The 16,717-nt window shown below is 42.8% G+C and overlaps 1 protein-coding gene across 1 annotated transcript; it reads left to right on the forward strand.

Annotated features, from left to right (window-relative positions):
• Positions 1–1,652: 1,652 nt before the first annotated feature.
• Positions 1,653–8,764, forward strand: LOC115619271 (geranylgeranyl transferase type-1 subunit beta-like). Its single transcript, XM_030511314.1, is given in 5 exon segments — positions 1,653–1,740; positions 1,743–1,813; positions 3,026–3,071; positions 8,163–8,347; positions 8,621–8,764. Coding segments are annotated over 5 exon segments (534 nt in total).
• The last annotated feature ends 7,953 nt before the right edge of the window (positions 8,765–16,717 follow it).

The following is a 16,717-nucleotide window of genomic DNA, read 5'->3' on the forward strand; positions in this document are numbered from 1 at the left end:
TACAAAAGCCTTTGTTTTGGTCAAATGACTTTGTCCTTGAAGCTTAGAAGACTCCTATAATTTTTTTATTTTTTTTTAATGGAGCATAACTATTAAAATGCAGTGTTACATGTGTAGGTTTAAGAAACAAACTCCTCCCCATCCTGCCTGGGAGTGAGCAAGCAGCTGCATGGTACTTAGTTACCAGTTGGGTTTAAACCACAACACAAACAACAAAACTAAACAAACACCTCCCCTCTAGAATGTTCTAAATGTAAGTAGTGAATATGAACTATTTGATCTACAATTTCCTGTTACTTATAGCAACAGACTGACCTTAATGGGCTAAATTCCAATGTATGTATATATGGATTTGTTGGTCTACTTACATTTGCAGCATCTTCTAGCATGTGAGGGTGCTTCTACCACCGCTGTATGCATTCCTATTATATGTTGTACCATTTTTGTTGTTAAAGTTTATTCAAGAGGAAGAAGTTAGGAATGAGTTGCTCCAAACCTGATAGCATCTTGAAGTGGTTGCTTGTCATCATGCCTGATAACAATAATAAACTGCACACAGTTAACCTGTTCTACATGTTTGTATCATCTATGGTTTTAATGTACAGACTGATACCCCTTATACTTGATCCTGTATTTTGTATTCCCTGCTGAAGAGTGCCAGCTAGCTACCAGAGGGAAAGTGCTTTGCACCTCTATGGGGCAGAATTGCTACTTGGTCAGAAGTTGACTTTTAGTACAATAGACATTTTCATACCTATTAAAACAACTTTTACTGCACCAAAGGGGAAGGATGCTCAAAGGCCGGAACCTGACCTTAACATCTTGTCCAGATGGAAACAGCAAAGCGAACAGATTGAGGGAAAGGGAAACTTTTCTGGTGTTACCCTAGTATACTAGACTTAGCTTTTATTTCTTCATCCATATCTTTTATTAACTAAAAAAATTAATATTGTCTCTTTTTAAATGTCATGAATAAATGTGTGTATTTGCATTTCTATTTTACATTGGCTTAATGTAATTTGAAGTGTCTAAATAACATACAAGGCACTTGTTACCTAAGCATGGGATGAAGTTGTAAACCACAGCACTGGAACAACTTAAGTGTCCTGGTTCCCAAGAATATCCTTTGCTATATCCAAAGTAACTAAGAGTAATGGAGTGGATACCTATTTTTACTACAGCGAGCAGTAGCCAGTAATTTTCACCATTTATATTAGAAATTGTAATGATAACAATTACATTTATACTTACATGGGAATCTGATCCTAAAGTTGGGCAGGAAAGCCATGTGAGCTATGAAGATTTCTAGGGAGGAAAAGAATTCTGATAAGAACAGTAGATTCTACAATGGTAACTCATACATAGGTGTATACTGTGATACATGAAAGAATGTAAACATTAACATATTTGGATAAATAAAGACCAGTGTCATGACATCACTGGAAATAAGATTATCCAAGCCCCTAACTGTTAATAGTTCTATTCATTTTGCTTAGCTTGGTTAGAATCACATCTTCTGAAAAGAAAATGAATGTAGGTTCAAGTTACATTCATGTGAAAACTATAAATAGAAGTAACTAACTTATTTTAAAAGGAAAAATAATGCAATTCCTAAAATGCTTTCTGTATTTTCTAATGTAACAGGCTGTAAAATGTATAATGAAAGAAACCTTTCTTTCAGTTTCTGTGCTGTGCTGGAAGGAAGTGAGAATGATATGAGGTTTGTGTACTGGGCTTCCTGCTCTGCTACATGCTCGATAACTGGTCAGGCATGGATACAAAAAAAGCAGTAGACTACATTAGAAGCAGCATGGTGAGTATTTCCAAAGTGTTATTTCTCAATGTATTTTCAAGTTAATAGCTTTAGTTCTTTACTATGACTAAAAATCTATCCATCCAAATAGAAATATTACAGCGATTTGTTTCTTTTCTATTCCTACTTAAATTACTTGAAAAGTACATTCCTTTTTTGTATTTATATTTTCATTGGAATGTTTGTGCTAGCAAAGTAATCATCTTGGTTGCGTGTGTCTGCTGCAAGTTAAATTAAATCTGATCTTTTTTCTTTAAAATTCAATTGAAAATGAAAACAAATTTTTAAAAATTGAGGCCTGAAGTTCCTATAACTTTAAAAAATGCATAAGTAAAACATCGCATCACTAAAATCCTCAAAGTTCAATGAGCTCTAGTCCTGCTCTTTTCAATCATATAGAGAATAGATGGAAAAACTAATTACTGAGATCAAGTCAAGCTTATTAAATGTTCCCAGTCCAGTATATCCCCTTACAGTACAGTAAGGATGTAACATCTTTTCTATTATTAAATTTCTATTACATCTTCTCTGTAAAAAAGGTGAAGTGTTCTCAGTATACTTTTGGTGTTTTGTTTGTCAATGAAGCTCCTCCTCTTTATTTCACTTTACAAAGCATTTTTTCCAGCAGTTATTTTATAGGGCAGGTAAAGTTCAGTGCCAAATAGTATGCTTAGTATATTGTTGCTTCTCCCTCCCCCCCCCCCCCCAGTCTTCAGGTTTTGAAAGGCCGATGCTCTTTCTTCATACTAAAGCATTTCTTGTACTTCAGCATTGTACATACAGTAGTACCCTACATTATGTCTTCATGTACATTGACCATCTTTTGGGTTAGAGACTGATTTCATTTATGCACTTCGATTTTGTTTGGAATTATGTATCCATTTTCCCTTTTTAGAAAGGACCCAAAATTGCAGGGCTTTTTTAATGGTTATCTACACTGCATGTTTTCCCTTTTTGGCAAAGAACTTTTAACATATATCACAACTGAAATGAACTCCATACTCTTTGATTGAAGAAAAAATCATAAAAACTGCCTGTATTGAAACAACAACACTGATTTGTGCCAAGAGCTTTTTGAGGCATAGGTTCAGAATTTAACTAGATTAAAATGGTAGAATGATCTGATAATAATTTTGCTAATAAACTGATAAACTAATGTCTGTAAAAGTGATTTTGCTCTAAAGTAACTGGTTTGTGGATTTTTTTCTTTAGTCTTATGATAATGGCCTGGCACAAGGAGCTGGACAGGAATCTCATGGTAAGAATGCTAACATATTCTATACACATTTTTAAGACTGGAATTGCAAAATTCTGTAAAAAGTGCAGGGTATGTCATGTTTTTCCTTCTTTTCTGGTTTTAAGGTAGTGGGAAAAAGAGGATCAAATCCAAAACATGCCTCAGAATATATCTTCTTCTCTTAGTTCCAGCTAAGAGACCAGATGGGCTCTTAATATATCAACTCTGTTATTCTTACCTCATAAATGTTTTGTTGAAAGGTGTTGGCTGTAGTTCTGGTCTCTTGCTGACAGAACAACCTATTTCCACATGTAACATTAGTATTCTGTGGATTTATCTGGAGAAATCTTGTGCAATGCATTTGATAATTTCCAGTTTCAGTAGATATCAGTAAAGCCTAGAAACATTTACTCTGCTAGATTACAGCATCCATTGGGGGTTCAAATCTTGAAGCTGTAGTTAATTTTTGTAAATAGGTGGTAAGGGACTTTAGGAGAAGTTGCTTGTGGCATGGGAGGACGTAACAGAGTTAGGAGTGAAGTTGAGCCTGGGAAGAAAGGAGGGGTGGGAGAAGGTGTTTTTAGATTTCCTCTTGTTTCTCACTATCCTACTCTGTTTAACTGGCAATAAATTAAATTAACTTCCCCAAGTCAAGTCTGCTTTGCCCTTGATGGTAATTGGTGAGTGATCTCCCTGTCTTTATCTGGACCCACAAGTTTTTCATCTTATTTTCTCCCCTTGTCCTGCTGAGGAGGGGGATATGATAGAGTGGCTTGGTGGGCACCTGGCAGCCAGCTGAGGTCAACCCACCCCACTTACCAGTTACTGTCATGGGCAAAACAGACTTGACTTAGGGAAGATTAATTTCATTTCTTGCCAATTGTTGTGGTTTAACCCCAGTAGGCAGCTAAGCCCCACGCAGCTGCTTACTCACTCCCCGATAGGTTAGATAAAGACAGTTTAATAGGTAAAGCAAAAGCTGTGCATGTAAGCAAAGCAGAATAAGGAATTAATTCACTATTTCCCATCGGCAGGCAGGTGTACAGCCATCTCCAGGAAAGCAGGGCTTCATCATGCATAACAGTTACTTGGGAAGACAAACGCCATCGCTTCAAACATTCCCCCTTCTTCCCCCAGCTTTTTATTTCTGAGCATGATGTCATATGATCAGTTGGGGTCAGCTGTCCCGGCTGTGTCCCCTCCCAACTTCTTGTGCATCCCCAGCCTCCTCACTCTAGGGGGCAGTGTGAGGAATAAAGAAGGCCTTGACTCTAAGCACAGTTCAGCAATAGCTAAAACATGGATTTATATCAACACTGGTTTGGTCACAAATCCAAAAAACAGCAGGGTAGCATGCCACTGTTGGAGGCCAGATCCACAGGGCAACTTAAATGCATCTATGCCAATGCCCACAGCATGGGCAACAAACAGGAGGAGCTGGAAGCCATTGTGCAGCAGGAAAATCATGACATAATCGCCATCACAGAAATGTTGTTGAATGATTTGCATGATTGGTGTGCTGCAATGGATAGCTACAGGCCCTTCAGAAGGGATAGGCAAGGAAAAAGAGGTGATGGGGTTGCCTTGTATGTCAGGGAGTGCATTGACTGCCTTGAACTCAATGTTGTTAGTGAGAAGGCTGAATGTTTGTGGGTGAAGATGAGGGGGAAGGCCAACCAAGCAGATATCCTGGTAGGAGTCTGTTATAGACCACCCAGCCAGGATGAAGCTACAGATGAAGTGTTCTTCAAACAACTGTGAGAAGTTTCACGATCGCTTGCCCTTGTTCTTGTGGGGGACTTCAACCTACCAGATGTCTGCTGGAAGTACAACACAGCAGAGAAGAAACAATCCAGGAGGTTCTTGGAGGGTGTGGAAGATAACTTCCTGACCCAGCTGGTTAAGTGAGCCAACTAGGGGAGATGCCTGGCTAGATTTGCTGTTCACAAAGAAGGACCGGTGGGTGATGTGATGGTTGGAGGCTGTCTTGGGCAAAGTGATCACAAAATGATTGAATTTTCAATCCTTGGAGAAGTCAGCAAGAAGGTCAGCAAAACCTCCACCTTAGACTTCCAGAGGGCTGACTTTGGCCTGTTTAGGATGCTGGTTGGCAGAATTCCTTGGGAAACATTAGTGAAGGACAAAGGGGTCCAGGAAGGCTGGACCCTCTTCGAGAATTAAATCCTTAAGGCACAGGAGCGGGCCGTCCCTATGTGCTAAAAATCAAACCGGTGGGGAAGAAGACCAGCCTGGCTGAATAGGGTGATATTGCTAGAATTTAGGAAAAAAAAAAGAGAATTTATCACCCATGGAAGAAGGGACAGTTACCCCATGAAAAGTATAAGGATGTTGTTAGGTTATGTAGAGAGAAAGTTAGAAAGGCAAAGGCACAGATGGAACTAAATGCCATAAAAGAGAATAAAAAGTACTTTTTCAAATATATTAGCAATAAAAGGAGGGCCAAGGAGAACCTCCATCATCTGCTGGATACTGATAGAAGAGGACTCATTTTACTAGCTGAGACAAACCAAGTTAAACTTTAGCTAAACAAAACCATACATATGTCAAGAAGGAACAAGACAAAGGGTAAAGAACATTCTTTACCTATCCAGTTCACTGAACTAGGAACCATTCCTCACAAAGTCAGAAGAGAGGCCAACCTAAGATCGTAAAAGGAAGATAATCAGAGTTCAACCAAAGGTCAACAAAGATACGACCACCAGGGGTCCCAAAGACCCTTGGGACCCTTACTCAAAATAAACTGCGCATGCTCTAGTGTGTAGTAACCTACGTTAATTAGTTCTGGGAAGAAATTATAATACGTACAAGATTGATGGGAATTATAATGTATATGTATGAGATGAATGCTTATCAGCAAGAAACCTGTAAGAATTGGCATGCACGTTAGGAGGAGCTATTCCCTGTGCATCTGGCGCTGTAATAAATAACGCCTGCTTCTTAATGCTACATTGGTATTAAGGAGCTTTATTTTCCTGACTTTCGGTGACAATACTAGGGGAAACCTAGTGACTGAGGATGAGGAAAAGACTGAGGTACTTAATGTCACCTTTGCCTCTGTCTTTAATAGTCACACCAGCCATCCTCAGGCTACTCAGTTCTCCGAGTTGGATGGCAGAGATGGGGAGCTGATTGATGTCCCCATAAATACAGGAAGAAATGGCTAGAGACCTCCTGCTCCGCTTAGACATATACAGGTCTATGGGGCCAGATGGGTTACACCCAAGAGTGCTGAAGGAGCTGGCAGAGGAGCTCACGAAGCCACTCTCCACCATTTATCAACAGTCCTGGTCTAGTGGGCAGGTCCCAGAGGATTGGACGTTGGCCAACATGATGCCTATCTGCAAAAAGGGCAGGAAGGAAGATCCTGGGAACTACAGGCCTGTCAGCCTGACCTCAGTGCCAGGGAAGGTCATGGAGCAGATCATCCTAAGTGAGATCATAAAGCACGGGCAGGAAAATGGAGGGATCAGGCCCAGTCAGCATGGGTTCATGAAGGGCAGGTCCTGCTTGACCAACCTGATCTTCTATGATAAGGTGACCCACCTGGTTGATGAGGGAAAGGCTATGGACATTGTCTATTTGGATTTAAGTAAAACATTTGACACTGTCTCCCACAGCATTCTCCTGGAGAAACTGGCTGCTCATGGCCTGGATAGGAGAATTTTTTGCTGGGTTGGAAACTGGATGGATGGCAGAGCCCAAAGAGTGGTGGTAAATGACATCACATCTAGTTGGCAACCGGTCACTAGTGGTGTTCCTCAGGGCTCGGTGTTAGGGCCAGCGTTGTTTAATATCTTCATTGATGATCTGGATGAGGGGATTGAGTGCACCCTCAGTGAATTTGTGGATGACACCAAGTTGGGTGGAAGTGTTGATCTGCTGGCGGATAGGAAGGCTCTGCAGAGGGATCTGGACAGGCTGGATTGATGGGTTGTGGCCAGTGGGATGAGGTTCAACAAGGCAAAGTGCCAGGTCCTGCACATGGGCCATAACAATCCCATGCAACACTACAGGCTTGGGGAAGAGTGGCTGGAAAGCTGCTTGGCAGAAAGGGACCTGGGGGTGCTGATTGACAACTGGCTGAACATGACCCAGCTTGTGCCCAGGCAGCCAAGAAGGCCAACTGCATCCTGGCCTCTCTTTCCTTCCACATACTGTTACAATACCAGCACTCATGCAGATATGAACAGCACAGCCAACCTGATGCTGTTCCTCATCTCCAGTTGATCAAGATAATCAGTCCATCCAGCAGCTGGCCCCTAGACCCCTGGCAAAGTTGAAAAACTGAAATTATACCCCTACATATTTTTAAATATAGTTAAATAAGCTGCTGTATAATGCTAGTGATAACAAATATTACTTAAGTATCCTACCTTCATTTTAACATCAGAATGAAAACTAATCCTAGATTTCATGGGGTTTGCTAGTGCCATAATAGTGTAACAGTGGATCTTGGTCCCCATGTCTTGTATCAACAGCTTACTTACAAGCTGTAATTATATAATTACAGGTAATAGAATGAGCTTTGATGGGGTTTTAAAAGTGATGGCAATGATATACAGAGAGAGAATATGTTTATCTTCTAATTTAAAATTTTACCTTGCAGTTCCCTTGACAATAAAAAAATCCTTAGAAGCATAATTTGTGTGTTTGCTACAACCATGGGAATCCTCCAGTTTTTTCATAGCATTAACCATGTCTTTGGGTTTGTTTTGGGGGAGTATTTGTTTGTGTTTCTTTGTGGGGGTTTTTTTGGGGTTTTGTTTTGTTTCTTTTTTTTTTTTTCTTGCTGCTTGTCAGATGCTTAGCCTTCAGTTTGTTTTTCTTCTTTGGGGAGTTGTGTCTGTGTCTCTGCTTCAGTCTGATTGATAGTCTGATTGCTGGTTTCCCATTAGCTTTCTTGTGCAAGTAACATATCAAGAAATGTTTTCTGTTGCATTACCATTTACTCATTCCTGTTGTACTCTTTTTAGAAATCCATTGCTTTAATTGATATTACCCTAGTTAAAATTCTGATCGAGATCATACAGGCTTCAGTGAAAATCTGGGTATCTATCTTAAAACATTGCATAAATAACTGTTTCCTCATAGGCGGCTCTACATTTTGTGGTATTGCATCACTGTGTTTGATGGGTAAATCGGAGGAAGTTTTTTCAGAAAAAGAACTGAACAGGATAGAAAGGTGGTGTATAATGAGACAACAGAATGACTACCATGGACAACCCAACAAACCTGTGGACACTTGCTATTCCTTTTGGGTGGGAGCAACTTTGAAGGTAGTGTACAGAAAACCTACAGGATGGTTATTAACTTGTTTTGATTTCTTTAACCATCTTGTTTTACTTGGAAGAATTACATATTTAGTGCAAGTACAAGAATATTCAAAGATCACTAAAAAGTTTTTTCAACTTGACAAAAGGCAAGATAAGGAGGTTCAACAGATTAGTGCTATATTGCACTACTTATCTATGTAAATAGACATTATATTTTAATATTTTAAAATATACTCAAGCTTAGTATATTCCTGTAACATTCTAACTTCTTTTCAGCTCTTGAACATATGCCAATACACAAATTTTGAGAGAAACCGAAATTACATCCTGTCAACTCAAGATTGTCTTGGTGGTGGATTTGCCAAGTGGCCAGATAGCCATCCAGGTAAATTTAGTTCTCAAAATTATGGTATCTTTTAAGCTACAAATATATTACAGAAGTCAAACATCTGAGAGTTGTAAGAGATTTTTTTTTCCCCACTCTCCTTCAAATAATGGGAAAAAAAACCCCAACCTTAAAATCTGATATTTTCATAATTTAGAGGGAAAGGGATATAGTTTTTCCTTGTTCAGCATCAGAGCAAATGAACTGCTGTCATTTAGACTTAGTCACCAAAACAGTATCACTGTCTGTTTAGAGCTGGACAAACTTTTCCATATGTGTTTAAACATTCTAATTAAAAATCATAGTGTACAGCACATATCTTCATAAAGGGTCTGAGTAAAATATTTCAGAATGTTTATTTCCTTAAGAAATTAATCCTTTGAGCTTATTCAGAAATCTTTGATGTATTTAAAAATACTCAATTCAAAGTTTAGATAGTTACATATTATGATATACAGATTGTAATTACACATAGAAATTACACATAGTATATCTGAAATAGTTATTGGTTGCATTTTGGAAGTGGAAACTGCTAATTTGAAAAGACGTTAGAATTCAAAGGAGATACTGTAAAGATATTAAAACAAACTTTGTACCAGTAGTAATGTTCAGTGGCATTTTGTACAGATAAGATAAAAAGTCCATAAACTCACCAAACAAGATAAAAACATAGTTATAATAAAGGAGACTGTTCAGAATCTGCACAGAAATATTTCAGCATGGCATCATTTAATTTTGAAGACAGCTGATGATTTGTCAGAGTGGACCCACACTGACAATATAGTGCTCATGACATGCTTTCACCCCCCGAAAACCAGTCTAAGATTCCTGATGACTAGCTACATTTGGTGTACATTATGCAGACCAATCAGGACCTGCTCACCCTTTAATAGCCCCACATGGTTGGTGCAAAAGTGCAATGGAGAGTGGAGACTAATAGTAGACTATTGTGGCCTGAATGAAGTCACACCACCATTGAGTGCTGCCGTACCGGATATGATGGAACTTCAATACGAACTGGAGTCAAAGGCAGCCAAGTGGGATGCCACAGTTGATATTGCCAATGCATTTTTCTCAATCCCTTTGGCAGCAGAGCGCAGGCCACAGTTCGCCACTGCACTGTGGGAAGATATCGCTGCCCGGGTGCAGAACCTGGTGGTGAAGGTATGCCACATAGATGCTCATGTATCCAAGAGTTGGGCCACTGAGGAACACCAGAACAAGCAACAGGTGGATCAAGCTTCTAAGATTGAAGTGGCTCAAGTGGATTTAGATTGGCAGCATCAGGGTGCCCATGACACGTCAGGTCATCAAGGCAGAGATGCAACATACAAATGGACTTGTGATTGAGGGTGTGGGATAATTACTGAATATGATTTAGAAATTAAACTTATATTTAAAAATGTAGCATTGCTCACACATAAAGGAAAAACGGACTTTCAGGGTAAGATGCAGCTGCACGTGGTATGCCAGGAATTCACTCCACAGCGGTTCCTGTGGCAACATTGCTTGACGGAGGATGGAGCAGAGTGGAGATTCTGCAGCCAAACTGTCCCAACACCAGCAGAGATGGGAACTAGGTGGTACTTAAAACTGATAAGCTGCATACTTGCTGCCCTGAACCAACGGTCTGTCATCTTTTGACAAAATGCTGTCCTTTGTGTGAACTTTGCTTCATTATAATGCATTTTAATACGAAAACACACCTCCATCTCCAATGCTACCCGCCTCCAAAGTGAGACCACCCCTCTTTGAGCATGCTCTTTGAATTTTTTGTGGCATATACCTTTAAAAGCGAAGCGAGGAAAATTTACACCAATAACAATAAAGGTATGTATGACTAGAGTCACTCAAGCTCCACCTTGAAAGTGAAAAATAGTATAAAAATGACCCAAAAAGTGGGGGGCTTTAGGGAAGACATCATCATGGACAAACCGAGGAAGACCCCATCAGCTGACTACTCTCGACTCCTGGGACCGGTCAATGGGCTGGACCTTTCTTCCCCCCCATAGGGACGCCTTTGGGTAAGACTTGCACTGCATCCAGTGCTTCCCCGGGAAAATTAGGAATCTCTATATAGAGTTACTTTTTACTTTTATACTTTAAAGCCAGGCTGTATTATTCATAACTTTGTCATGCGGTTGTATACCTTATTATTTGCACGTGCTTTTGCAGACAGTGTATTTATCACCAGCAATCCACAAGAACCTGTATCTGTTGCTTTAATAAACTGCACTGTTTAAGTAGCTAATCGTAAATCTCTCATTGAACGCGACCAGCTCCTTCAGTGTGGCCGTGCTAGTTCGTGAGCACGATTAGACTGAATGTGCAATGCACTATTAGTGCATCCAGAATCGTGATTATTCAATATATTGAATGCGACCGGACTGATAGTGGCAAATTGGGCATCACTCAGAATCTAAGCCTAGCTGCACCCAGCCCCTCTAATATCTGAGCACCAGCTGGAAAGCAAGGGGGTTTATTTTCTGCCACATTACTTTACCCTTTCACGCAACAGAGGGGTGGATCTAACAATGGAAACTATTGCCCAGGTTATTCACGAATGTGAAAACTGCTGCAATTAGAGCAAGCCACGCGGTTAAAACCTCTCTGTTATGGAGGACGATGGCTGAAGTACAAATCATAGAATCATAGAGTAGTTAGGGTTGGAAAGGACCTTAAGATCACCTAGTTCCAACCCCCCTGCCATGGGCAGGGACACCTCGCACTAAACCATGTTGCCCAAGGCTCTGTCCAACCTGGCCTTGAACACTGCCAGGAATGGAGCATTCATAACTTCCTTGGGCAACCCATTCCAGTGACTCACCACCCTCACTGTAAAGAACTTCATCCTTATATCTAATCTAAACTTCCCCTGTTTAAGTTTGAAGACATTACCCCTTGTCCTACCACTACAGTCCCTAAGGAAGAGTCCCTCCCCAGCATCCTTATAGGCCCCCTTCAGATACTGGAAGGCTGCTATGAGGTCTCCACTCAGCCTTCTCTTCTCCAGGCTGAACAGCCCCAACTCTCTCAGCCTGTCTTCATACGGGAGGTGCTCCAGCCCCCTTATCATCCTCGTGGCCCTCCTCTGGACTTGCTCCAACAGCTCCATGTCCTTTTTATGTTGAGGACACCAGAACTGTCCACAATACTCCAAATGAGGTCTCACGAGAGCAGAGGGGCAGGATCACCTCCTTCAACCTGCTGGTCATGCTTCTTTTGATGCAGCCCAGGATACGGTTGGCTTTCTGGGCTGCAAGTGCACACTGAAGCCAGCTCATGTTAAGCATCTCATCAACCAACACCCCCAAGTCCTTCTCCACAGGGCTGCTCTGATTCTCTTCTCTGCCCAACCTGTAGCTGTGCCTGGGATTGCCCCCACCCAGGTGTAGGACCTTGCACTTGGCTTGGTTAAACTTCATAAGGTTGGCATCGGCCCACCTCACAAGCGTGTCAAGGTCCTTCTGGATGGCATCCCTTCCCTCCAGCGTATCAACCGAACCACACAGCTTGGTGTCATCAGCAAACTTGCTGAGGGCGCACTCAATCCCACTGTCCGTGTCGCCAACAAAGATGTTGAACAAGACAGGTCCCAGCAGCGATCCCTGAGGGACACCACTCGTTACTGTTTTCCAACTGGACATCGAGCCGTTTACCACATCTCTTTGTGGTAATAGGGGGAGGCCTGGCAGATTGACTATATCACACTCCCACCGACCCGCCAAGGCAAGCGCCATGTGCTTACCATGGTGGAAGCAACCACCAGATGGCTGGAAACATATGCTGTGCCCCACGCCACTGCCCGGAACTCTATCCTGGGCCTTGAGAAACAAGTCTTGTGGTGACACGGCACCCCAGGGAGAATTGAGTCAGACAATGGGACTCATTTCCGGAACAACCTTATGGACACTTGGGCCAAAGAGCATGGCATTGAGCGGGTATATCACATCCCCTACCATGCACCAGCCTCTGGGAAAATCGAATGGTACAATGGGCTGTTAAAAACTACACTGAGAGCAATGGGTGGTGGGACTTTCAAACACTGGCATACACATTTACCAAAAGCCACCTGGTTGGTCAACAGTAGGGGATCTGCCAACAGGGCTGGCCCAGCTCAATCAGAACTTTTACATACCGTAGAGGGGGATAAAGTACCTGTGGTGCATATAAAGAATTTGTTGGGGAAGACAGTCTGGGTTATTCCTGCTTCAGGTAAAGGCAAACCCACTCGTGGGGTTGCTTTTGCTCAGGGACCTGGATATACTTGGTGGGTAACAGGGGAAGATGGGCAAATCCGATGTGTACCTCAAGGGGATTTAATTTTGGGTGTAAACAGCCAATGAACTCAGTTGTATGCTGTTGCCTGCTCTATAACACTTCTATAGCCCATCAGCTATATGCCCATCTCCACCACTTTGGGCTTTGAAAAGAAGATATGTGCTGTCATGATCATCAGTGGAGAATAAAGTCATGGGAAAAGCTGGCAGCAGCAGTTGGCAGTCTCCCAGAACTGTCCTCATGTCACCATCAACTCACCCTGACTACACTCCAATCATCACCTCAACAAAGAATGAACTTTGATGAAACCAGACGAGCTCAGCAGTGACCAGACAAGTTCAGTGGTGTCATCAGCAGGCAATAATCAAACACCACACAGTGTCTCTTCTGCCCTGAAAGACTGATATGATAGATGGAGCCTGACATGGAGTGAATGAACTCAGTGAGCTTTATAGGGATGGTTCATGGACTAAGGAATGATATCTATCTCTTTTTGTGTGTTTGTGTGTTTATATATATAGATCAAGAGACAAAAAGTGATGGTATATTGAAAAAAATGTGGGATCTCAGCATGACGTGACTGGTATGTAATAAGGGGTGGATACTGTCCTGGGTTCAGCTCTAACAGTTACTTTTCTCCTTCTTAGTAACTGATGCAATACTGTGTTTTGGCTTTAGTCTGAGAACAATGCTCATAACATGCAGATGTTTTAGTTGCTGCTATGTAATGCTTACCCCAATCAAAGACTTTTCAGTCTCATGCTCTGCCAGTGAGAAGGGGCACAAGAAGCTGGGAGGAAGCAGAGACAGGACACCTGACCCAAACTGGCCAAAGGAGTATTCCATCCCACAGCACATCATGCCCAGTATAGAAACAGGGGGGAGTTGTCACCCGGAAGGCCCAGGTCGCTGCTCGGGTCAGGCTGGGTATCAGTCAATGGGTGGTGAGCAATTGTATTGGGCATCACTTGTATTTATTGTTTTCTTTTCCTTTTCCCCTTTTAGTTTTATATTCTCTCCCCTTGTTATTTCCCTTACCATTATTATTATTGGTGGTAGTAGTAGTAGTATTGTATTATACTTTAGTTATTGGACTGTTCTTATCTCAACCCGTGGGGTTTACATTTTTTCCATTCTCCTCCCCATCCCTCTGGGAACAGGGGGGAAGAAGGGGGGGAGTGAGCGAGCAGCTGCATGGTTCTGAGTTACCAGCTGGGCTTGAACCATGACAGATGCCTATTAAATAAGAAGTTTGTGTTATGTGTGCTAAATAACTAACTCACGCTAGCTATTATTAGTGATTATAGTCTGGTGGTATATCACTTCAAGCTTGTTTCTTCTGACAGTCCCTATCATCGGCAATCACAAACCTTAATTTGCCATGATTTTATATTAATAAAGAGTGTTATTCCGTAAACTGTTAGTGTTCTCCGTGGGTGCTAGCAGTTGCCGGCAGCAGGTAACATATTTGAATAAAGTGGGCAGACCTGCTGAGGGGTCCCCCTTATGCTGTTGGCATGTTTCCCTGAACAAGACAGTCAAATTGCCCTCCGATCCAGCAGGACTGTTCAGTGAAGAGTCCCTATAATGGGCCCCTGACAGACTGGTCAGGCACAAGTGTCTTGGCTTTCCTGGGGTGCTGATAGACAGATCAAACACTAGGGGTCGAGAAAATCTCAGCCCCCTTTCACGTGACTCATGAAGTAAGACAGGAATGTCCCCTAAATGCGTTCAGGTGGTTAACCTCTTGACCCCCACACCTAAGTATAGGACTGTAAACTAAAAGTATTTTGGCTGTTATATTCAGTATTATATAGGTGTATTTGTAATGTTGTGTTACCTTCTGCACTTGACTTACTACTAAAATAATAGATAATATAATGTGACACTGATGGTCAAAAGAAAAGGAGGGACTGTTATGAAACTTCCCTTCCCTAATTATTATATCAACCAGTCTTTATGGTATGAAAGTGTATTAACTTTAATATATATATTGGTTCACTGTAATGTAATTAGGTAGTGGAATTTTACTGGAGACTTTGGTATTGTTCATGCTTAAGTAAAACAAACTAAAGGACAGCCCAGCCCTGGAAATAAGGACTTTGCTTCTTGCAAGCTTAGAGCTGTCCATGAAGGATAAAGGATACCCCTGGACAGCCAAGATAATGCCAGCAATCCTAGCCCCTCTAATAGATCTTTGAAACCCTCTCAGCATCATCTGGCATCATAGCTAAGTAACTATAGCAAGACTGACTCCAGGGACATCTGGATCAATAGACAAGCAGCAAGAATGCTGCAAAAATAGTTGTTCTGCAAAATTTTACTATGATTAGTAATGGGTAGTGTGTATGTGTTAGTGATTAGTCAAATTGTGTTGCACCTGAATGTTTGAAGGATATAAGAATCCTGTGTAAAACCACATTTGGGGTGCCCCAATTTGGCTGGGACACTTCATGTGCATGAATAAATATTTACCCTTGTAATTCTGTACTTTGCATCCTGGCCTCTCTCTCCTCAGCTGCCATGGACCAGTTGCAAATTTTCATGACAAGTGTATTGGGGCTCCCATCCTTCCTCACAGGCACAGCAAAGCACTGGAGCCCCCACACCAGCTCCTTGCCCTGGCCTACATCACGGGTGGGCAGGGAAGGTCTGCCTATGAGCTGCAGGCACTGCGGGCCTTCATGGCTGCCTCTCCCACTAAATGAAGGAGCATCTAATTACCCCCTTCAATTCAGCAGTAAACCGATCTATTTCTGAGGAGGAAAAACTCACTTTTCTTTCTCCGGACTGAGCAGCTTTTGCATCCCTCTGCAAGGGATGGGTTCATTGCCCAGAACTGCTGAGCAGATCCACATATGGCCGGCCGTGAGGGTTTTCCTCCTACAGGAGGAACCCCTCCTACCCTGCGGGGTTTTGTTATTCTCCATGGAAGCGCCCCTCCGTCGGTACCGTGCGCCCCGCTGTCCCCAACATCCCTCTCTGCCAGTGCATGCTCCGCTGTAGCGCTGCTCCGCCCTTTGTTTTATTCTAGAGAAAGGAAAATAAGGCATGGGCTGGGGAAAAAGAAACCCCCCACCTAGTCCCCACACCCCGCAACCAAACAAAAGCTACCTCGTCCCCGCTGTGTTCTGCCAGGCCACTCGCGCTACAGCGGAGGACCGTGCAGGAGGGGCTGGCCGGCTAGCTCACTCTAGCGGACAGCTACCGCATCGCCACCGCCCGCCAACGCCACCCTGCTCTCAACGTAATTTGAACGGCGGCGTAGTCCCACCTCCCGCCCTGCTCCGAGTGGCTGGAAGTGCTCAGGCGTGTTTCTCATTGGGCCTGGCGGCAACCGGGATATACTTCGTAGATTCTGCCCTGCCCAGGTGTAGGGTTGATGGTAGAGGTTAGTTATTGTGCGTACTGGTCATGGACGGAGTGCGGGAGCCGGCGGGCGTTTCCGTGTGAGAGTGGTGTCCTGGGAAGGTAGCTTGCACCCTTGGGTCCTTCCTCACCGATATCTTCTCTGTGGGCGGTGTCGCCGCCGCCTCTCCGGCTCCGGGCAGGGGGTGGAGGCCGTCCTCGTCTCAGCGGTCGTGTAGGGAGCCACTCTGAGGGAGCTGGGAAGGGGGTTTTGGGGACCCTGGGGTGGTATGGAGGGGTTGCCCAGAGGTGGGGGGCGGGTGGTTATTGGACTAGAGGCGGAAAAGATGGGGGCGATC

This window comes from Strigops habroptila, chromosome W (genome assembly GCF_004027225.2).
Source record: "Strigops habroptila isolate Jane chromosome W, bStrHab1.2.pri, whole genome shotgun sequence".
Classification (NCBI taxonomy): Eukaryota; Metazoa; Chordata; class Aves; order Psittaciformes; family Psittacidae; genus Strigops; species Strigops habroptila.